Genomic DNA, 24,976 nt, shown 5'->3' on the forward strand with positions numbered 1-24,976 from the left:
TAAAATAAAAATGATACATACCATGCTCACTAACTGGAGCCAGATTGTGTACTGGATCAAATAAAATCCAGACTAAAAAACATGTATAAAATGGAAACGACTGACAAACAAACTGCCCGTTATTTTTACTTCTTTGAATTCAAGACAGTCAAATGCTGTTTCAAATCATTCTGGCCAGATTTAAAAGACATCTAAAGATGTTGTTTAGTTGTTTTAAACTAATTTACCCATATAAATTGCTGTGTAAGTTAGTAAACGTTCTGTACATGCGAATGGTTGGGTAATGAATGTATGCCGACATACTGTACAATGTAGCAACTGTTTATCCACTAACAAGTAAATCATGTAGGTTTTTAATGTAATTTGGTCATGAGAAACATGTTTGGTTGACCAGAAGAGACATGGATCAATATACCTGGAACAACACTACAGTTATTGTCACGTTTAGGCTTACAGCCAGGATTAGGAGCTTTTACAAGGTTCAAAAATGACTTTCTGGCAGAGTTTAGCTCCAACTTGCTCCAACACACCTGTCTAGTAATCCTGAAGACCTTGATTAGCTGGTTCAGGTGTGTATAAGTGAGATTGGAGCTTAGCAGGATAGTGGCCCTCCAGGAGCAGGTTTAGACACCTCTGAGAAAGGGTGAATATCTATTTCATGCCGACTTTAATACATAGAAGTGTACACAAACTTACAGGTTGCTGATGAGTAGCTGGAGTGGTGTATGTTGAAATACTGCCGCTGGTCTGCTTCTGGCTCCTCGGGTTCGGTGGCAAAGCTGGCGTTGAAGCCAGAGTCCAGAGATTCGTTTGCAGGCAGGGAAATAGGGCCTGACACTGTGACAGTGGGCGGAGCTTGAGTAGGGGTGGAAACAGGCATCTCTACAGGAGGCTTAGGAGCAGGTGGGTTAGAAACTGAAGGTTCGGCTTCAAGACAAGGTTCGGGTTCCTCCTCAATCACCTCCTCTTGTCGCCGCCTCTGCGCCTCCTCGGCCTGTCGGCGGAGCTTCTCTCGTTGGCGCTTGATGGCGGTAACGCGGTCACGAATGGCTTTGGCCACCAGTTTATAATCTGCCTCACAGACGAATCCAAGAACAACCTGAAGCACATGGATTTGTTGTTATTTTTGCTGATCTGTTCAGTAATGGCATGGAAATTACAATGGAAAAATGGAAAGGAATTTGTATCTAATCAAGTTTTTCGATCTCACCATCTCCTGAGCCACCTCTTCCGGGACGTCCTTGTAGAGTTCAAACAGAAACTCAATGGCGTTGTTGTCCTTATACTTGCCATGGAGCTTCTTGGTGTCATCCATTCGTAGCCAGAGTTTAAGGCCAGACTTTACCATGTCATCCTCCTCAGCCAATTCGACACGGACACCATTATTCTCCTGGAAGAAAGTGTGCTCTAACAGGTCCTGGATAGTGTACCTAACCGAGATTACGAGAAAACACATAAGACTGTATACTTCCTTCTGGGTTTTAAAAAAGGGCATCAAGGTTTGGCTGGTTCACATGAGCTAGTTAACCCCTGCTGGTAGATTTTGTAACTACACCATCTGGCTGCAAAAAGCATCTTTTTTTTCACTAGAAGCCATTAAATAAAAAAAATTACAAGCCACATGCAAGTGACAAATATTAATAACGATCCTAAAATAGCAATTTAGAAAAAATTGTTTTTGATGAACGCTGTTTACATGAGCTATTGCTTTTAATAAATGCTAATTATTTTCACAGTATTTTAAGCCAATCTACAACCAGATTTCCTTATTGCTTTGTGAAACATGCAACCGGTAGAAAAAGTAAAATCCCAGCATAATAAGGTCTCACATCTTATGAGAGATTGACTGTCAGACAAGCACTTTGAGATCTTAATGTGACTGAGAGTAAGAACATTCATCTACAAAAACTGGATTTAATTAAATCAACACTATTAATCATCAGAATTACCTGCTGCTGGATGGAGTGAGTCATTACCAGTGGCTATTGACCAACGCTTTACATAATGGCTGGATGACATTAAATGGACCATTATCCTGCCAGAAATGTGTTATGTTGAATTGATTATACGATTATGAGGATATTTTAGGTAGAAGAAAAGTGGTGATTGAGCAATTTCAATTGGAGAACAGGTACTGATAGAAACATAAAAAGCATAAAAGTGGAAAAAAGCCAAAAATCATGTCTGCAGGAAGTCCACACAAAGTTACCCTATTCCAAAACCTAGTGATTTGCCTACAGAGTTAGTATGACATGTGGTCCTAAGAAAGTAAGAGAAGTGCTAATAATTAATATACTTAAATTGTTCTTAATATGTTTCAAGCAAATCATTGTAAATAAAAATAAATGTTATCCAATATCTGTGTGTGCTACTGTGTGTATGTTAGAGTACCATGCTGTTAGCTTAGCAACTTGCTAATGCTAAACTTTATTGTGAGGTATGTGTTTTGCTATTTGTGTAGCTGCCAAAGTAGAGTGTTCTAAATTGGGCTTCCATGATGGTCATAAGGCTCCCTTAGAACTGTGTGGCAAAAAAATAAAGCTGGGATTTAAAAAAGACGGGTAGCAATGTGTTAGTAACCCTAACTGTAACTCTCTCTCATTTAACTAGTGGTCAAACAACACAGAGGAGAAAGTTTATGCCCTAGTAGTACCACTAGAAAAAGTGTTCATGTTGGCATCTTTGACACTGTTGATTCTGTAACCAAGTGTCACCCGATCAGTGTAGGGCAGAACAGAAATATCAAAATAACAAAAATAACAGAACTAGGTAACAAAAATAGTGGTGTGCAGGGCTTTCTGAGGAGTTGTTTAAATGTCAAAGGGACAAGAATCTGGATATTGTTGTTTTAATGTGCAAACAGTAAAAACCCGTCTGGCAGGTGTTAAAACATTACGACGACTGCTGGTGCACATACACGCCTTTGCAGCTCTTTGGTTACAGATGTTCCAGTTTGGTGAATGACCTTGTAGACATTATAGTTACCTTTCGTCTTTGTTCATCCGGATGCATCCCTCAATGATCTCTTTCAGTTCAGGGACTTTCACTTTGTAAAAACTGTCTGGCTTCATGCCCTGAAAAAGATCGAGAGGCATAAAGGAGGAGGGGGTTTGGGGAGAGGAAAGGGTAAAAGAAAGGAAAATTCACTTTAGATAATAGAAATGTCATAGGTGTCAATTATTTTGATGGATAGCATGGTTGGGAAAAAATCAGGAGGGGAGTCAACACTATAATGGGAAAAACAATTTTGTGTGTGTATGTTTGTCAAGTGGGCTGACTGACCAATATAAAAAAAAAAACACCTCCACCCATCTTCACACAAAACACAAGGTGCTGTAAGAGATCTCTATATGTTTAGCAAAAATGTCACACTTAGTGCCGTAACAGTTATATTAAGAGAATAGCAGACCAGGTCAGACGTCAAAGGGGCTGATATCCTGTTCGAAGTGTACAGTACTCTTCAGACTGTAAATTGTAAATGTGTGAATGTATGTTGTATTTAAATAGTGATGGTATTTACATAGTGCTACATTTCTAGGGACTCAAATGAGGAAGTTACAGATAATTTTTACAGTCTTTACAAAAGAGAATTGCATAGCATGTGCCTCATATTTTGCCAATATTTGGTCCCCACAAACATAGTAAAAACAGAAATCATATACACTGCATGGATCAGGCGTATCAAATATTCATTGAACACTGCTTCATATGCATAAATCTTAAAATCTGACCAAAAAAATTAAAAATAAGACATGTTGGCTTAATTGGCTCATTGGCTTAATGAATCTATTTATATATTGTTGCAATAAACAGTCTGCACTCCCTTTTCTTACTTAAGACACATAATGTATTTTTAAAAAATACTGAATTGCTCTGTTGTTAATCACAATTCATCAAATTATGTGCCGAATGAAACTGAATCATTTGCAAAAATGCTTTGGAATCCAGTAAAAAACAAACAAACAAACAAAAACCTAGTGCTGTCAAATGATTAATCGCGATTAATCGCGTCCAAAATAAAAGGTATACTGTGTATATTTATGAGGATGGGGATGCTGAGCTAGAACTCTTCTGGACCCCCTAAGTTTGGCGCCAGGCTGTGGCCTCGTCTTTCCATTCACCAAGGATTCCAGCTGATGTCTCTTGAGCTCTGCACTCTTCTCTTTTCAATTTCCACCTGGGAAGAAACTCCCAATCCACACCGAGTCAGAACATTGTTAGAGTTCATCACTCTTCAAACCCAGAAGAACGTGATCGCAAGTCCAAACCTTGAAACCATCAAGACTTTCATCCGAGATTGCATCCGAACACTCGTCAATGACAAGGCAATGCAAGTATCGTACATTTAACTAAACGAAACAGAGGTTTAGTATAAGCTATAAACCCCGTTGTAAAACGCCGCTGATGGTTTTACTCAGGTGGTTAACTCTTTTCTATGACTCTTTTCATAGCTTCATTCTCTGGTTTTCCTGATGGTTTCATCCATCAGGTCTCATTTCCCTTTTCCCGATGTATGAGTGATTGTATGTTTGTTTGTTTAGATTAGTTATGTGTGTTAGCATTTAGTTAATACAACTTTTTGTCCACATGTTACATGAGTTTCTGGTCCTGCTTATGAATAATGACTCTTTACAGTTCTGATCCAGCAACATGCTCTAATGCATTAATACTGTAGGAAAGATATTTTCTTTAGTTGATGTGAACTTACACTGAATGTTCGCTGGACGAAAAGATTAGTTGATGGCAATTTAATTCTGCTACAGTTACTACTGGCAGCTGATATAAATAATTGTAATTAACCATAATTAATTGTAATCATTTATATACATTTCCCTTTTGAGCTAATTTGCTACAATATTGTGGATAAACATCCATCACACAAAAACGTGTTTTGTGGAAAATGGTTTGGTTGACTGTTTCCACACTCGACTTGATTTTACAAGCCTTGTGAGGACTTTTCCACAAATGGGCATAATAAACCCTCACAAACACACTTATAAAAATGACTACAAAGAACACTTTGATTTAGTTCATACTGGATTTTAAAGAAAAATGGCTAATAAAAGGACTGCACTGTACAGTCATTCTATAAAATCACTGTTCTCCTAGAAGGACCATCACTTTTTTCATTTAGATGATAGGAAATGCTCTTTTCACAGTCCATCTCCTTTGTTAAGTGGAAAAGCAAAATTAAATCATGCTCTAATTCTGAGGCAGCTGAAACCGCACTGTAAAGCAGATGAGGTGAAAACCACAAAATATGTGATGCTGAGGACATTTTCACAGAACCCACTGATTCAAGGTAAATGTCCTCACAATAGTGATCCAGAAAACTTAAGCACATAAAGTGTGGGAGTATATGTATGCCATAAACCGATTTAAATCCATCACATCATCACTTAAAACAGCGTTCTAAGCCTGAAATCCTCATGGAGTAAAGTTATGACGTAACTTCAGTATTCATCCAGCCAGGCCCGCTGCCATACGCTCATTGCAAAAGGCATTATGGACAAGCTCCATGCTGCTGTTGGACAGAACACTTTTGTGGCAACCTCAATGTTCTGAGCTGCCCAGAAAATAACGAGAGAAACTTTCTGACGTAACCAAGATGCTTTGGTATTGCTTGTTCAGATAATAGGCCCATTGAAATGTTGAGATGGAAAGGAAAACAGAAAATACAAAACAGAGGTGCAATTCAGCATAAGAGGGTGGGGCGGCCTGAAGAACTTGCCCCTGAAAACCGCTTCTGTCCGAGGCACTGGGCAAAACTGATCTCATAGGCTTTCAACAGGGGTTCAGGAGGCAGTTGAAAGGGATTAGGTGAATGATTTTTCACTGGTCAGGCACCTCTTGATGACATGAGTCTTTTGAGAAGACCCCTTGAGACCATGAAGCAAAGAACCAAATGCCCATTTATGTTTGTTTCACACACTGTTAATCAGCTCTTTTTCTACTCCAGCATTAGGTCTCTCAGCCTGTTCAAGCTGGTCTGGTTTACTGGTTTTAGAGTGGTTTGGGGTCATTATTAGCTGGTCAGTCTGAGAGACCATCTGAATGAGTTAAAGACCAGCCTGATCTGACTTAGAGACCAGCTAGACCAGTTAGAAACCACTTTAAACCAGCTAAAACCAGCAAGCCTTCGGAGTCCTGTTATAAGAAATGAAAAAGAAAAAAGTTTAATTTCTGCTCTCCATGTTCTCTCTGTTTCTTCTTCCTCGCCAATGGCTTGAGGAACGATCATCGCCTCACACTTACGGGAGAAGCCCAACATTACATCCAGCTGAAAGTGCTGCAGCAGTCGTGCTGGTGCCTTGAAACCAGATTTCATACAAAGTTTGCTGTCAATAATATTCATAATTTCATTAGTTTCTAAACTTTCTGTAAAAAGTGAAAACCCTGAAAAAAACCTCAGTAATTGCACATCTTCTATCAAATAGATTATCTGAATCAAATGTCAATATGAACTCTACCATTTTCACCGAATACATGCAAGATCAAATTATCTGAGCAATGCTAAACACACTAACAACATTAATTGTTATTTTAATGTTAGCACAATAATGGTATCAATGAATTAACTGATCAAAAATGGTTTTATTCATCTTAAAAAGTTACTTTTATTCAGTATTACTGAGTCATGTTTGTTCATAATACATTTTTATGACTTTAATTAAACATTCAAATTTCTAACTTTAATTGTTAAAATGTAGTAATGTAGAAATTTACATTAACCAAAATAAATAATAAATGATGTAAAGGTCTTGTTCATGGTTAGGTCACGGTAGTTACTGCATTAACCAACTGAATTTTTTAGTAATTCAATTTTACCCATTCACTTCATATCTCTTACTGTGTCAACAATTGTCTCACTTGAGCTTTTTGCCTATAGTCACTATATTGCCTATAGAAACATAACAAAAAACTCCATTAAGTCTTGTGAGCTATCAAAGCTTGAAACACTTTTCATACTCTTAGTACGAAAACATCACAGTAGATATGCGATGACCTTTTCCCCAAGGATTGCAGACAGATATGCCAACCTTTCTAGCTGTCAACATAAACATGCCACTTGTTTGTGTATCAAACTGGAAGCATCACAAACAAACTGTGCTGAACTACAAATCATTAATGTACTCATACCATACATACAGTATAAACATGACAATACCACCCAACAAATGTGTCCGCAGAAACCAAGTGTTAAATGACATCTAAATGTTCTCTCATGAGAACAGTGATTAGGTTGATTAGCTTTGCTAGATCTCTGTTCATTTTACAGGCAAGTTTCATTATAAGGTTAATGTTCACAGTAAGCCAATAAATCGACCTAAAAGCTTTTGATTTCAGTGAAAAGGCAGGGTCAGTTTTCTCTGCGTCTCAGTTAAGTGACCACCTCATGCTTGATGGAAAGGCTTTTCATCTCCGCTGTGTGTTTAACAGGTAAACAGCATGGGCTGAATTAGAAGATAAATAGGGAAAATAGCAAGGTTACATGTTTTGGTAAATACATCATGTGTGATTCAGTGTTAGCTGTATTTGAACATGAAAGCAGTGCTATTTTATGAAAACAGCAGTCAGATCAGTTTAAGCTGCCATGATGGTTCTTACAGTGAAAGTGTTATTTCAACAACATTTGGACCCCAATGATTTCCATTTTATGGGCAAAAACAGTTAAAATATTATTCAAAATATCTACTTTTGTGTTCCATGGATGAAAGAAAAGTCAGAAAAATACAGGTTTGTTACCTCCTGATTCAAGATACTCATTTCATCAGTTTGTTTAGTACATTACATTACATAGGAATCGAACCTGTAACTGGTGTTGCTAGCGCCATGCTCTATCAGTTTAGCTAATGTGGTAAGACCACATGCTTCGGTGACATCACTGGCTCCGCAAAGACTAACAGACATAATTAACATCTGGTCCAGTCTTAATTCTCTGTGTCTGTTTCCCTCTGGTTCTGCGTGTCACTCAATCCACTGTGAATACACTGACAGTCATACACAGGTGAAAAAAACAAATCTTACATACTTTAACAATAAGGTGCACCAGTTTATTGGAAAAACATTATATTCCATGTACATGGAATATAATGACATTTCATCAAAGTTTTATCTGTGTTTAAGCGTAGGCAGATAAGGAGACAGTCTTCATAGTGATGTGTACATGGTCTAATTATAGTACATCTGATGTGCAGAGGTGTTACACAATCTTTGCCCTCTCAATAGGATGCACATTAGTAAGTTTGGTCCTAACGCCTCCGCAACCTCGTGAGAACAGACCTGTCCCCATGGCAATGCAGGACCCAGATTCACGTCTAAATGCATTACACTTAATTAGCTGGAGCCGTGACAGTGACAGCATTGCATTACTGGAACAAGTGAAATTTACTTTAGATAAACAGAATAACACAAACAACCTAAAATTAAAAGTATAAAATCTCCCCATTTATCTCCTTATTTCTGAACAAAAAATTGCAGGACAATTTATAATCACAACTCAATGACCGTGTCTGTAAATATGCATATATATATATATGTGTGTGTGTGTGTGTGTGTGTGTATATATACAATCTATATGTGTGTGTGCGCTCGTGTGTCTATCTATCTATCTACACATATACACATACAATATTGCTGATAATCTATCATTAATCTAAACAAAAATTACTGAATGAAAATTGTGAATATTTGGATGAAAAGAAATTGAATTGTCAAAAAACTATGACTTGCAAGGCTCTTGAAGGCTCTTATATTTCAGAGATCGGTCCCCGGTGGTTCACGTTTCCTTTTTTAACCATACAAAATGATTTTCAGCAGTTAGAAAGAATGACAGGTTAAGAACTAAATAAGAGACTGTGTTGCCATGGTAATCTTAGAATACCAAGAAAAACCCATGGCATAACAACAGAAGAATTTTAAGTGCAGGGACCGCGGTTCATAAAGTTGAGCTCGGGGGCTCACCCGCCCGGCTCTATCTGAAAAACAAACACAGAGATTGAGGATCGTGTTTGTTAGAGAACATTTTATGCACTTAAGACTCTGAATATTAAAGCTCAACCTCAATCCTCCACAAAATGCATATGTTTTGTGGTATTTACACATCACCCAAAATACACATACACAAACAGAAACGAATGGCTTAGATGAGCCTGTTGTTTCCAATGCTCAGTGTCCGCGTGTAAATGTTTTTTTGTTTTACATGCCTCATCTCTTTGGGATGCCTGGGACGAGTGCTTCGGAAAAACAGCTTTGAAAAGCTGCTGTTTGTCTTCTGAACTTCCTTTGCTCCAGGAACAATTGAACATTGCTTTTTCTGTCTCTTAAAAGCTTGCTTCATGCTTATGCATATCATAAAACCCTGTCTGCAGTCTAAACAGAACACACAACTATCTACAAACAACAGCATCTTTCTTGCTCTCATAAACACGCCGGGGTCAAATGCCTCCTACACAGACCATGACCGCCGTATCACAAACCCCACGCTCTCAGCCCCCATAGACACAGAGGATGATTTTCATTAACCCAGGGAAGTGCAAAAGCCCGTCGGGATCAAATATGAATGTGCCTTTGAGACACATTCTCCAATCAGCTGATGCTCAGGCACATGGTTTGAACTCCTTTGGGCTCCGCTTTGCCCCATTGAACTCCTCTGCATCCCTCCCATGCTTGCTAGAGGCCACTGCATTGTTTGTGTCCACACTCTTAGATCATGCATAGCCAATCCACTGTGTGTAGTGTGGAAATCAGTGATGTATGACTGGCTCGAGTCTGTGATGTGAATGAACATGAAAATGCAGACGTGCAAGATACACATGCAAAATTCAGATATACTATATTCAGTATATTCTAGGTCTTAATGCCCGTTCACACCAAGGACGATAACTATAAAGATAACGATAATGATATAGTTCTAAAAATTAATTTCGTTCTCAATATTAAAGAATAGCAGAGTCCACACTACAGCTATAACGATATAGGCACAGAAAAACGATATCGTTGGAACCGCTTTCAGAGCTATTTTTTTTTTCAGCTGATGAACGATACAAACATTGAGATCCAATCAGAATCCATCCTACTATAACGACCTTGAGAATTTAAAGTTGCAGCATGCACTTAGAGTAACAGATTTTATTGTCCACTGGTGTGTTGACGCTAATATCTTTATCTTTATAGTTATCTTTATAGTTATCATCATTGGTGTGGCTTAAATCAGCATTTGTGTCCTGTACCTAGTAAACTTGTACAAACATCTTTAAAATTGACTTGAAAATCAATATTTTCAACAGTTTATTTTTCAACCTCAAATGATTTTTTTTAAATTATTGTTATATTTATATTTGAAAAAAGAAATTAGTTTTTGTTTTTATTATTATGTTTTATATATTTTTTTTTTTCTTTTCTTTTTAAGAAATTAATACTTTTATTTGGCAAGGACACATTAAATCGACCAGTAACAGATAATATATATATATTTAAAAAAATGCTGCTCTTTTGAACTTTCTATTCATCAAAATATCTTCAGAAAAGCTCACAATTTCCACAAAAAATTAAGCCGCACAACTGTTTATGACACTGATAATATTAATAAAAATATTTAAGCACTGAATCAACATATTAGATTGATTATGTGAGACTGAAGATTGGAGTAATGACTGCTAAAAATTCAGCTTTACCATCACAGGAATAAATTACATTTTAAAATATATCAAAATAGAAAATATGTATTTTAAATTGTAATATTAATTCACAATTTGACCAATTTTACTGTATTTTTCTTGAAATTAATGTGGCTTAGGTGAGCATAGGAGGCTTCTTTAAGAAATATTTAAATGCTCATTTCTGAAAGATAAATGTAAACATATACAAACATACCACTAAACTTGTGCCACTGTATTGTGGGATTCCCCTCACAGCAATGGATATGTAAGACACTACCTTAGTTTTTTTTTATTTTTTATTTTTTATTTTTTTGCATCAGAAGCAAACCCATGATGCTAAAAAAATGTTGCCTAGATGGGCAGCTCACTGCATTTTGGAAAAGTGCAGTCTCGCTTTGTCTATCCTTATCACTCACGGAAATGTACTCTCCGACTAACCGTGTAATTTCTGCATGCCAACTTCAAAGGCACAAAGTCTCTTCTCAACTGTATCAGGAACAGCAGGATGAAAGGTGACGTCTGTTTGTCATGTCAGGCACACAGACGACTGCAAGCATCTAATTTACACTTTCCTTCCTCTTTCCTTATCAGCTGAATCTGATATGGCCTTAAAAACTAATCAGCGAGGGAAAACAGGAACAAAACAACCAAAGGCTGTGCTGACTGAAGACCTAGTGGCTGTAATCTCATAAAAACTGGACCACGATGCAGAAAAGGACAATATAATGTCCTTGAATGTGCAAAAAAATAAAAAATAAAGTTATAAAAATAAAAATTATCATAGGTAATGCTAATAATGCATATGAAATAATATAAGAACAACCCAAATAATACTTGAAATTACATTTACATTGAGTTTCAGCTTTGCAAACTGTAGTTTATGAAGGACAGCTATATTTTAAGATGGCAACCATATGTGTGTTTGTTTTGCTAGCAAGCTACAATGTATTATCTAGGTCTGTCAGTCTGGCCTTGCAAAAATCTGACTGCATGATTTCAGTGGAACTAAAGTATTTCAGTCTTTAACCTGTTAACTGTCACCCCGTCCCGTATACGGGACGCCTACGTTTACTTCACTAAATCCTTATCTAATCACCATAAACTATATATCGTTGGAAAGGTCTAAGACTCCTAAATAGATATTTTACCAATGTTTTTTGTTAAAAATTAGTTTGGAAAGTGCACTTTCAAGTCTATGTTCAAAAATGTGAGTGACAGTTAAGGGGTTAAAGTACAGTATACAGTATGTAAACATACATACTCATGATTAATTTACTCTGAAACCGAATTTGTGTTAAAGTGAGTATTACAGCACTGGTCATGCGATCTCAATATGGCATTTATAATGAGAGACCACCCTTAAGTAGAATAAAATATCTCTTTATATGACAGATTTTATGCTTTTCTTTGGCTATAAGATAGTTTAAATGAAAAAAAAAAAAACAGATATTGAGATGGCATCCATCTATGTAAAGTATTACAAACTGGAAAAAAATTTCTTTAACATGTGTTGGCCATTAAAGGGGTCATATGATGCTGCTAAAAAGAACATTATTTTGTGTATTTGGTGTAATGGAATGTGTTTATGCAGTTTAAGGTTAAAAAAACATTATTTTCCACATACTGTACATTATTGTTGCTCCTCTATGCCCCGCCTTCTGAAACGCGTCAATTTTCACAAGGCTCATCTCTCTGAAAAGCGAGGTGTGCAGTGATTGGCCGAATGCCTCAAGCGTGAGACGAAAATTTTATGCCTCTTAACATACTGTGATGCCTTGTCCGGCCGGAGCGATGAGACAAAAACATAAAACCCATTATAAACGTGATATAAACATGATTTCTAGTCGTCTTTTCTTTTGGAAGGCAAAAACAAAGTAGTTTCGCTTTCTCAACGAAACAACGTCACACACGGCCGGCTTGAGTGAGCAGAGGCGGGCGGCTTGAGAACGGTGCGGCAGGCGGATTCTATGAAGGAGCGTACCTTGGTCTTGCAGCAACCACATGTGAGGAACCTGGGCTGGATGCTGCTTCGTCTACGGTGAAAGCCGATTCGGCGATCCACAGTGCAAAGTTGATATATTTCCTCAGCGACCAGCACGGATCAACCCCAGGCATGAAGAAGCAGATATCGTTCTCTTTTGGAAGGACAAATAAAGTAGTTTCGCTTTCACAGTGAAACACACAGCGTCTATACGACATGGCGGCGGCGGGAACAACAATACTACAACTTCTTTCTTTGCATAAACATCTGGGCAGCATTATGCAAATATTCCCACATAGTGACGTATACAAATGGGGCGTGTTAGAACGAGCCGTTTCAGGGGGGCGTGGATGAGTGTTAACTTTTATAAAGAATATCTCTTTGGATTTGAGACTTTAGTCTTTGCGACTTTACAGATCTTCTTTATGCACCAAGAGCTTGTAACACTCCAAAGAGAAAGGAAAATTTGAAATGGCATCATATGACCCCTTTAAATACATCATAAATAGAACTGATGTGAGGTTTCAGTTATTTTCCCCATCAAAATAACGAATCTCCTCTAGGGCTTCTGTACTCAACAATGCCACTACTGTTGTTCTAGAACTGTATAACTGTGTGGTTTTTGCTTTGTATATTATTCATGTAAACATGCCAATTGGTTGGACTCTTAATGAGCCGACCCTAGGGAAAAAGTCATCCCTCATGGAAGAGATTATAACCATGCAACTCGGAGCACTCCCAAGATTGTGGTTAGCATGCATTGCACACAAGTACAATGAAATGACACATTTACACTGTAATCAGAAATCAATTTGGACTCTGGGTTGATTAGAGATCTGGATGAGAGAAATCTTCTAAATAGAATAACAGCTCAAGGGAGATGCGGTAATGGTCTCCATGTTGCAAAGAAATGTCAACAAGAGCCTCATACAGGCCTCACATAACCAGACTTGTAAAAGCTTGAAGCTGCTTTGAGGAGAAATGGCTAATGAAGTGGGTGGCAGTGAGCTGAGAGAGTAGCGAAACGATATGTGGTTTCACAAAATGGCTAGTAACACTAATGAATAAAAGCAAAATAATGTCTGTCTGTATTAGACCTATTTTTTTTTTGCATTGATTCCAAAAAAACAATTTGAGTTCCCCAAAGAACCTTTTCAGTAAGAACCATGAAGAAGATTGTAATGATCTAAAAACCTTATCTTCTATAAAGAACCTTCTGTGCAATGGAATTTTCCAAGGATGTTTAAGGTTCTTCAAGGAACCATAGTTTTTAAGAGTGTGCACAAGCTGAAGTGTGTGTGAGAGGCAAACAGAGAAAGTGGTGATACTGTACTTTTCATGCAACCTGACAAAACAATAAAGTCTGTATTGATGGTAAAAAAAAAAAAAAAAAATAAGTACAGCTTGGGGCCATGACTTTCTTTTCAAGCTTGTGATACAGGTGCGAGGATTGACTTACACTGGTGACTTTGCGGTAGATCTGTGCAGCGTTTTGGCACTCTGAGTAAGGGTACTCTGATGTGGTCATCTCCAGAATGCACATGCCAAAGGCATAAACATCAACAGCTTCATCATATTTCTCCTCGTACATCTCTGGAGCCATAAACTCTGGTGTACCTGTGAGTAAGCAAAGAACAATGCTAAAAACAAACATTAAGTGACCATTTAGCAGGCACTTTCATCCAAAGCAACATACATAACCTGTTGAAAAAAAACAGCATATGATGGTTAGGTATGTTTTGAAGAATAGCATCTGGTTTGAGCTGGATTAAGCATGAGCTGGTCATGAGCTGGTCCTCAGCATGAGCTACTTGCTTAGGACTAGCACAGGACCAGAACATGACCATCTTAAATCAGCTTAAACCAGCTGTTATGCTTCAAAACATACCTAACCAGCAGCTCTTTTTTTTCAACAGGAATAACCTTGTATGAAGTGTCTTGCTCAAGTGCACAATTTTGATCCCAGAGCGTTAGTTGGCCAACCAAGTGACTGAATGTTAAATGTGCTCTCATAAACATGGACAGTACATTTGAGATCCAAGCGGAACTTGAGCTTGATCTATTGGTTGTGCTTTCCTGGTGTCCCATCCAGGTCACACATTCTTTACTTATTCATGTCATTGAACTCTCCTAATCTGAGTGTGATCAAACCGGATTTTAAATCGTGTCTGTAATGAGATAATGTGATACAAGCACTACTGAATATAAGCAAGGTGAGAAATCTGTGTCAATCACTTGTTGTGGGATAAATATAGTTGACAGAGTAAGGTAAGGTAAGGTGAGGTAAGCCCATAGTAGAGGTAGCTAAGGGCACTGTTCACAGAAAGTTCTGCTGGAGTGTTTGAAGAGAAATTGTTGAAATGGTAACGTAAATTTAATCTGAAATTTTTTGAACTCACCAATGACACTCTTGGCAAATGAGGCACTTTTGAGTGTAGCTAGGCCCAAATCACCAATCTTAACAGATCCAGTGGGGCCAGTAATGAAGATGTTGTCACATTTAAGGTCTCGGTGGATTATGGGAGGTGTTCGGGTGTGCAGGAAGTGAAGGCCCTTCAGAATCTGATGACTCCAACGCTGGAGGAGCTTCAGCTTCATCTCTTTGAACCTTTTCAGGTACCTACAGGTAAACAGGTCGGCACTGTAGTTATAGTAGGCACCATTTTGACTAAATTCTAAGGCAGCAGCAGCATGTGTATTCTTCATGAAGAAGGCAATTGACCCTTCGCCAGGAGTTTGATTGACAGGCGTTCTGACCATCATCCCCATCGCCTGATCATAATGCCAAATCTGCCATTTTGTCTGACAAACAAACCAGCATGCTAACGACAAGCTCTACTGAAATAAATTGTGAGTTCAGTCTCCCATGGAGAGCAATATTTTGATGGACTATGTACTGTAGGCAGTTGGCAGTTAGAAAGAACAGAGCTGTGGGCTTTCATTTCATTCTCCTATTTGTCATTTTATGGTATTCCTGCTATGCAATGTATGACAGCAATCTGCGCAGCATTATGTCACAAAGTGTGGTGCAATTTGGGATGGAGCCACTTTTAATGAACAGTCAAGTTAAACTGAATATAAAATTTCAGTTTAATAATATATGCATACAGGGATATACATTTAAACTATGGTGGTGGCATAGTTGTGAACAATTTGGTTGTTGGTTTGGTTAAAGGTTGTGAGTAAGGCAAAAAAAAAAAAGCTACAGTATTCCATTTATCAAGAAAGACACTTTTCCAAATTACTGCAGTTATTCTACAGTTAGCAACTCTGGATAAAAGTGTCTGTAGAATGACAAAGCACAGTTATTATTCCGACAATGGGTGGAAAAAAGCATTGGGCTTCAGTGTCTCATGTGAGAATATACAGAATGAACAGTTTATTTACAGGAGAGACAACTTTTCCTGTCTTTGTACTGGCATCTTTAATGACCACACCATCTGCAAGTACTTTTGTAGCAATTTTACATGGCTATGCTTAGACTGAACTTACGTCTTCAGTGTCCCTGACGTCATGAGTTCTGTCACAAGGATGATGCACTTCTGTCCTTTCATGGTGGACTTCCAGGAGTCATAGAAACGGACGATGTTTGGATGCTGCAGGCACTTCAGCATCTCCACCTCTTCACTGAACCGCTGCCGTTCCACTTTCGTCAGCCTTCGGGTCTGTCGAAGAGACACATACTTCAAGTAAATTTATGGGTTAGTTCATTCATGTTCATACATGATGGGACACTGAGTCTGGGGAGCTCTGTACACTTTGTGACTTGTAGGACTGGTCTATGACAATTGAAGTTGAACCACATTCAAGTTGAAAGTGACTTCAGTGGCTGGGAATTCAAAACAACACTTGTTAACCAACCTTTAGTTCTTGACTTTTAGAACAACTGTTGTCATTAAGTCTTTTTTTGCCATTTAGTCCCTTTTCTTTGACATTTATCTTGTTTAATGCGATTTACCCAAGTAGGTCATGTTCCTGAGTCCTGAAACAACATTCCTATTAACTAATCAAGTTTTACAGTTAGGTTAAGGGTTGGGGGTTTGTAAAATGTTATTATAAACCAATAATATCCTTTCCATTTTAGAGGAATGTTAGGGTTTAAATAGGTGTAAGGCCTTCAATATATGATTGTCTGATTGAAATAGTATTCCTTGTTCTCAGAAAAAGGTCCAGAAATGTCAAAAATTGACATGAAATTATCCATTTATTTACAGAAGCTTCAGAACGCCACTGCAAATAAAGTATAAACTGAGATTAAACACACCAGGACTCCCTGACAAATCAAAACACGACTTATTAAATTATGTTAGCAGCGATTCTGTGTTTTTAAAGTATCAGAAATGCAGTAGACATCAAATTGTGCCAAATACATAAGCTGGCACACAGCGTATGCAAAAAGAATCTGTGCTACGCACATGGAAATACTGACAGTGCTGTCTTCTTTCATAAATTTGATTTGCAGCTCTGGGCTTTAAAGGCTGAACTGCATAATTTAAGGTTTTTGACAGAAGTTGTTGGTCAAAACACTTATGGCAGCCCAGAGTTTGTTTGCATTTCCACATCTGACTCTCCAGACAGCTTGACCTGTCCCACACATGACATTATGTCAAAGGCAAAGCCAGATGGTGCCAACAACATTCAGTCTCAGGCCCCTGAGACAGGTGACAGGTCAACCGGACCGATGACTGCCTCAAGCTCATGGTTGTTGGTCTGTAACAAGCAAAAACACACTCAAAACAGAGTACTGATTGTCCAGAATGAGTTCATGCATGAATTATGTTTGTTGTTTTAGGTAGACAAAACTTTGAAATGCTCAGTGAAAAGGCTCATTTCCAGTGCTTAGGCGAATGGATAACATCTTTCTGATAGAACATTCTGAATGTGGGGCAAAGACAGTTGGTTATGTAACCAAGGCAGATGAGGACATTCTTGACAGTTTTGGATGAAGTTGGTGGGAGTGAAGGGTGATGAGTGCATGAGTGTGTTGAGAGTGTAATAATAAGAATAATGTGGTAATATGGTGCTGCAAGGAAAGTAGGAAAGAAGATCCAGCGTCTTGTATGTGAGGAATGCTGTTGCGTCTCTGAAAACGCTATTTCAGGATGTATCCCGCTACAGTCCTGGAAAAACAACTGTGTGAAACTTATTCTCTCAGTTGCTTTCCCTGCCCACCCACAATTTCCCTTCAGATAAGCAGCTCTCATCTGGTTTTGCTTCACAATAAGTGACTCTCAACTGGTTTTGCTTAATAATAAGTGGTTCTCTGCTGGCTTTGCTACATGATAAACGGTTCTCAGCTGACTTTGCTTCACCAAGAGTGGGTTTCAGCTGTTTTTGTTTAATAAGTGCTTCTCAACTGGTTTTGCTTCACAATAAGTGCTTCTAAAATTGCTTTGCTTCAGGACCAAAATTGCAAATAAAGAAGCTATTTTTTTTTTTAAATAAATTGTATACTTATCTGTAAAATCACAAACTGCATAGGTCCAATAATATGCATAATTATTTACGTAAAAAAAAAAAAAAAAAAAAAAAACACTAAAAAAAATTGTCTTTAGCAAGTGACATTAATTTGCTTAAATACAAATGAGCTTTATTAAATGCGGTACCTTTGATATTAAAAACCACAAAACGTAGGCCAATAGTATTTGTGGCACAACCCACCAGCTGAGAACCTCTGCCTCTCAGCGATCAAACACAATCCAGATTTATAAAGATAACAGTAACAGCTTTAGCCCAGAAAGTTAAAGAGCTTGATGTTCTGATCTCCTGCTACTTTTCAAGAATGAATAAACACTTCCTTTTGAATATCAGCTTAGTCTAGTGGTGAATCTAGTTATAATTATAGCCATTTCAAAAAGAAATAGATACAGTTTAAAAAACACACACACAGAAAGTATATACTATTCATATGGACATGCTCCTAAGCAAAACACTATCATGGCATTTGGTTCCATGACTGGATGAAGACTCTATCAGGCATGCTTTCTAATTTGTGCTCTCTGGTATGTAACGTAGGCTAAGCCCATTCCCTCTTGTAGTAACTGTCTCAGGCAGAAGCCCAGTTTTGGTGGTTAGTGGACTGGTTCTTAGCCATGGCTGCCAGTGCAGTTTAGTACTAAACTAACCACTAATGGAACCACGCTCAGAATGACTGCCTTGAGATTTAGAGAGGAGACTGACCACTCACAGACAAGATTACAAGTCCAAAATGGGAATGCAAGTGTTGCCTTTCATCTTAAAAAGCTAACATCTTTTTAGTAGAGTTTGTTTATGCTGCAGCCTAAAATACATTACTGCAAACCTGACAGACTGTTTTGGAGATTTGGATATGATATTCTTCTCAAAGGCTGCATGCAAAAACAAACATACAACATATCCAGTCTAGTACAATTTAAGAACAAATGACTCTGATTCGGTTCTTTTTGGGGAATCAAAAACATGCATGAGGCAGAGCTTTAAATAAAACACTATGTGACCAGCTACTGTTTTGGATCACTTTGAAATGCTGCCATTGCAATTGAACTCAAATCGAATCAAATCAAGTGCTTGTGAATCTAAATTAAATGTAACTTGGAAATCTGTGACCAATTCTAACTGTCTGATCTACCTACTGAGTGAAAAATTTTCCTTATAACATCTATTCATCAGTTCTTTGTACTTTAGCGGGGACTTTCCATCCAAGCTGTTTGTTGAGGACTTAAGAGTCTGTCTCGTGAGGGTCTGTTTTCATGAAAGGAAAGAGTTGTCCTTGATAGCTAAATAATCTTATTTGCACATTCATTAACCCCAAGTGTGGGAAACTCAGCACCACACATCAGGGCACCTGTTAAACACACTCCATGAGCCATTATGCAACACAAAGGCCATGCAAACAAGAAAAGGTCTTAAAATATACTATGAAGTGGGGTTTCTTTACTACAGCACATCCAAAATGCATAAACAGAAAATATGTTAAACTGGACACTGTAACCTGTAATTTTAGTTTAGGATGGCGGTCAGTGGCAGGCTGTGATTGGGGTTTCTGAGAGCAGTTGTGACGTCAAAGCAGACATATAATGTGTTCCAGACAAGGGAAAGAGCACATGTGTAATGTGCATGTACAGCACTGATCATAAACTGGGAAGAATGGAGGATGTGATGTAATATTGTTTGAACATGTGGGTGGGTTACAAAGCCCTGCTCTTTATCAGGAACAAGCTGTGTCAGCTCGAAGATACGCTTTTCTCAATACAGTCTCAATGGATCCATTGCTCTTTTAACAGATACACAGAAAACATCACTGACTTCCCACAAATGTGCCTGTGAAGAGAAGCAGCATTTTAAATAAAAAGAAAAGATAAGAACTGCCTCAAGGAAGGCTCTAGGCAAATATACTATATAACTTAGATTAGAAATGTAAAATAGTTGTAAATGCTTCAATGTTTTATATAGGCTAACCCAGTAATCTCATGTGATAATATGCAGAATACTTTGAATATAATAGAATTTGATGCTGATTGTTTGGACCAGCGGCATTTCCTTTACTCGTTGATATTCAAAGGCTTCAAGGGCAAAACAGGCTCACATTTACTAAAATCTGCCTTGACTTTCAGATAAATAATTCAATAAATAATCCTTGAATATCTGGCCCAACAACCACAGGAAAGAAAAACAAGTAAATGCGCAAGTGCAATTTTAACACTTGTTTACTGGTAAAGGAAGCTTTTTTTTTAAGCAGATAATGTAATAAATTGCATTTCTAATTTTTTGTAAGTAGTTCTGAATAAAAATATCTATTAAATGCCTTAAACATATATGCAAATTATTTCAGCCCCACACTCTTGTTAACATGGAGCAATTCTCTGTCTGGTACATGTATACCAAGCAACAGTTACCATGTCTGTGCAAGTACTCATATTAGATGGGTCATCAGACTCCACATCTGCTCTCTGAGCAGTGTATTCTTAGCCTACACTGGAGAGCAATGAATATTTGGCTCTGCATGTCACTCTTACCTAACCGGTGTTAGGGTGTTTATAGACCCTTCACTTGCCTCTGTGTATTTCAAAATGACTGAAGGCCAGGATATGAAGATAACAGCTATAATGATGAACTAAAGAATGGATAATGCCACCAGACACACATTAGATAGCAGAATTAAGATAAACTGCTATCTAGGAGTCAATGTTTTTCAGCCTACAGGCCGCAATGCAGACTCTGCCATCACTTACTCATTCTCGTGTCGTTCCAAACCTGCATGACTTTCCTTCTACATTTACATTTTTCAAAATATCTTCTTTTGTGATCCATACAAGAAAGACCTGAAGAATGGTAGATGATGGTCTGAAGCAGTAGCTGCTAACGTTAGGTGACAACATCACAAGTTCATCCGATGATGGGGCTGATCTCAGTGTAGGAGTGAAAGCCAAGTACTTCCAAAGATACCCGTGGTAATCCATATATTTCCAGGCTCTGATCCACATGGTTGGACTCAGGAGGTTGAAGCTGCCAGATGGATCACCTGAGATCTCACTAGAATCCAGAGGTCTAAAAGAAGAATTGCATGTCACTAACGCCTAAACAAGCTGTAATACAGGGTCAGAATGACATGGGGTGGAGAAAATTATGACAAAATGATCATCTGGGTGAACTATTCCTTTAAACCTCCTGTCAGGCAGAAGGAAGTCTGGCATGCTCAAGGAAGCCAGTGGAACAATGGATGATTTCTCCATTACGTAAGAGACGAATCAATCTAGAACTAGCAGACCTAATGCCTCAGCGGAAGCTTCCTCTCTATCTCCCTCCGCATTATGAAAGTCCAAGATTTATGGATCACCAAAACACCATGAACAGCCTCTTGCTGTAATACAAAACAGACTGTATGGTTAAAACTGACAAGGTGGAAATGAGGTGTGGAAATATCTGCTCATTTCCCAAAATGCTGGTGTGTTTGTCTGAACAGAACCAGATTCGGTGAAGCAGTATCACTGATTTGACATTATTACACTGAACAGGTCTGATGCATTGATCTGACACCATTTATTGGTCAGAAGAAAAAAAAAAAACATGTTTGAGCACTTACTTATATTTACATTTACATTTAGTCATTTAGCAGACGCTTTTATCCAAAGCGACTTACAAATGAGGACAATGGAAGCAATCAAAATCAACAAAAGAGCAATGATATACAAGTGCTATAACAAGTCTCAGTTAGCTTAAACGCAGTACACGTAGAAAGGGCTTTTAAATAATATTATAAATAAAAAGAAAACAGATAGAATAGAAAAAGAATAGAGCAAGCTAGTGTTAGAGGTCTTTTTTTTTATTGTAATTTTTTAATTTAATTAATTGTATAATAAATGAAAAGAAAACAGATAGAATACAAAAAGATTAGAAAGCTAGTTAGATTTTTTTTTTTTTTAAGAACAGAATTAGAATAGAGGGTGCTAGAGTTAGAGGGTCAAATAAAGATGGAAGAGATGTGTTTTAAGCCGATTCTTGAAGATGGCTAAGGACTCACGCTGCTGGGATTGAGTTGGGCAGGTCATTCCACCAGGAGGGAACATTTCATTTAAAAGTCCGTAAAAGTGACTTTGTGCTTCTTTGGGATGGCACAATCAAGTGATGTTCACTTGCAGAACACAAGCTTCTAGAGGGCACATAAGTCTGAAGTAATGAATTTAGGTAAAGGGGTGCAGAGCCAGTGGTGGTTTTGTAGGCAAACATCAATGCCTTGAATTTTAAGCGAGCAGCTATTGGTAGCCAGTACAAATTGATAAACAGAGGTGTGACGTGTATACTTTTTGGCTCATTAAAAATTAATCTTGCTGCCGCGTTCTGAATTAATTGTAAAGGTTTGATAGAACTGGCTGGAAGACCTGCCAAGAGAGCATTGCAATAGTCCAGCCTGGACAGAACAATAGCTTGAACAAGGAGTTGTGCAGCATGTTCCGAAAGAAAGGGCCTGATCTTCTTGATGTTGAATAAAGCAAACCTGCAGGACCGGACAGTTTTAGCAATGTGGTCTGAGAAAGTTAGCTGATCATCAATCATAACTCCAAGGTTTCTGGCTCTTTTTGAAAGAGTTATGGTTGATGTGCCTAATTGGATGGTGAAATAGTGATGAAACGATGGGTTTGCTGGAATCACAAGCAGTTCTGTCTTGGCAAGGTTGAGTTGAAGGTGATGGTCCTTCATCCAGCAAGAAATGTCTGTTAGACAAGCTGAGATGCGAGCAGCTACCATCGGATCATCGGGATGGAATGAGAGGTAGAGTTGAGTGTCATCAGCATAGCAGTGGTATGAAAAGCCATGTTTCTGAAAGACAGAATCTAATGATGCCATGTAGACAGAGAAGAGAAGTGGTCCAAGAACTGAGCCCTGAGGAACCCCAGTAGTTAGATGTTGCGACTTGGACACCTATATATATATTATATATAATATATAATTACTTAGGCAGGACTGCACATTGCATAAGAAGGTATGGACAAACTAAAACTGAAAAATGCAATGAATTTTTCAAATAGATTTCCCTTAAGCCAGCAATTAAAGCTAATTGCTTCTTTAAAAGTAAAACTAACCGAAAAATTCATTGCATTTTTAGATCACTTTAATAAAGAAAACTGAGTTAAAACTACGAAACTTGAGTAAAACTAATATTTAAAAATAATGATTAAGTAATGTCTATCTAGCTGAAATATTTGTTGCACTTTTTAGATCACTTTATTGAAGACAGAATTAAAACTTGAGCAAATATATTTGAATAAACATAGTTCACACTCTGAAATTAAGTAAATAAATAAATAAAACAATATATGCAATTCCTATTTATTTCTATTTAATAAAAAAAAATCTTTGCACTTCTATACCACTTAAAATTTTGTAAAAAAAACAAAACAAAAACAAAAAAAAACCTATATCAAATATAATATAAACATATTTATAGTGTTTAAAAACATTGCTCAAAATATGTGAAGAATGTGGGTCAATTGATTAATATACCTAATGACGTATTAATGTTCTGTTTGTATCACCTTGGCTTTCATAGGAGCTAATAACACATTTCTTTATGATTTTATGATCTATTTTCCTCCAGAAGTTTGTGCTTCTAAATGATAGTAAGTTAGTTGTGCTCGAGGCGTTGGCTTGACTCATTCCTCTTCACTAGTCGAGTGTGTACGTCCTGCCTGAGGGAAGGGAGGCCGTCTGCTGGCTGTGTGGAATGTCTCATTAAAACAGCATCTCGCTCATAAAGCTCTCAGATCTATAAAGGGGACTGGGGATCCTGCACATTATGTTCCTTATTATAGGATTTCACTGGAGTCTCTGGCAGCACTTGGTCTAGATTACCACATACACCCGAATAACAGCTAAAGTCAGAGTCTGCAACAACAAAAACATCCATCAATAGAATGATAGATCATTTTTATTATAAAAGCATGGAGTAAATCAACCAGCTATGAGAAGTTGCACTCTGAGAATAAGGACATAAAGTGTTTGATCATAGTTAACGTCAATCAAAGAGTTTTTCTTTGGCAACTATAGGCTGTTAAATGACTGGCAGAACTATAAGAGTTTATTGTTTTCCAGCAGTAAAAGGAAACAATTTTGCAGCCATTTTTCAGGCAGCATCTACAGTAGTGAGGGGCGGTTTTAAGTTAATATATCATACTGAGCTGGTTTGGCATTTTTAATACAAAACTGTATGGATAAATGCAGGTTTTTAACCTAAAGTCATTTTATTCTGGCCCAAGAACAGAAGCTTGGAGCCAGTGAATATGAATGCAAGCTGGAAATCAGGTTTGACAGAAAATGACTAACCACTGTTTGTTTTGTTTTATGTTATTTCAATACATCTGAAATACAGTGCTCTCCAAAAGAAAAAAATATATATATAAATCCTTTTTATTTTGCTTTGAACTGAAAAGGGACAACATTTCACCTACTACCTATTATGGAAGCATGATACATATATAATTTTATTTTTTTCTCTCGGCATGAAGTTAAAGATTAGGATTAGAATTTTTTTTTGGTAGTATTATTTCACATTGTGAGTGTATATTAGCACTGTTAGTTTTTTTCTTGTGGCATCTGATAGAGCGTTTGGACCCGGAAGCAGCGACGAGTGACATCAGACTTAAGGGTTAGTTCACCCGAAAAATGAAAATTAGTCCATGTTTTACTCACCCTCAAGGCATCATGACTTTCTTCTTTCAGATGAATCCAATCTGAGTTATATTAAAAATTGACCTGGCTCTTTCAAGCTTTATAATGGCATGGTGGGTTTTTTTGTTCAACAGTCCAAAAGTAGTGAAATAAAGTGCATCCATCCATAGTAAAATGCGTATCACATGGC

The 24,976-nt window shown here is 37.6% G+C and overlaps 1 protein-coding gene across 1 annotated transcript in view; it reads right to left on the bottom strand.

Moving 5' to 3' along the window:
- The window catches only part of LOC109105485 (serine/threonine-protein kinase WNK4-like), a 51,168-nt gene that overhangs the window by 13,485 nt on the left and 12,707 nt on the right, over nucleotides 1–24,976 (bottom strand). The window contains exons 2-7 of the mRNA XM_042720767.1: nucleotides 16,135–16,307; nucleotides 15,042–15,262; nucleotides 14,102–14,259; nucleotides 2,986–3,074; nucleotides 1,211–1,430; nucleotides 697–1,099 (exon numbers count right to left, since the gene is read on the bottom strand). Of these exons, the coding sequence (XP_042576701.1) occupies nucleotides 697–1,099; nucleotides 1,211–1,430; nucleotides 2,986–3,074; nucleotides 14,102–14,259; nucleotides 15,042–15,262; nucleotides 16,135–16,307 (1,264 nt within the window). The remainder of the gene's footprint in view (nucleotides 1–696; nucleotides 1,100–1,210; nucleotides 1,431–2,985; nucleotides 3,075–14,101; nucleotides 14,260–15,041; nucleotides 15,263–16,134; nucleotides 16,308–24,976) is intronic.

Source organism: Cyprinus carpio, chromosome B3 (genome assembly GCF_018340385.1).
Source record: "Cyprinus carpio isolate SPL01 chromosome B3, ASM1834038v1, whole genome shotgun sequence".
In the NCBI taxonomy this organism is placed as follows: domain Eukaryota; kingdom Metazoa; phylum Chordata; class Actinopteri; order Cypriniformes; family Cyprinidae; genus Cyprinus; species Cyprinus carpio.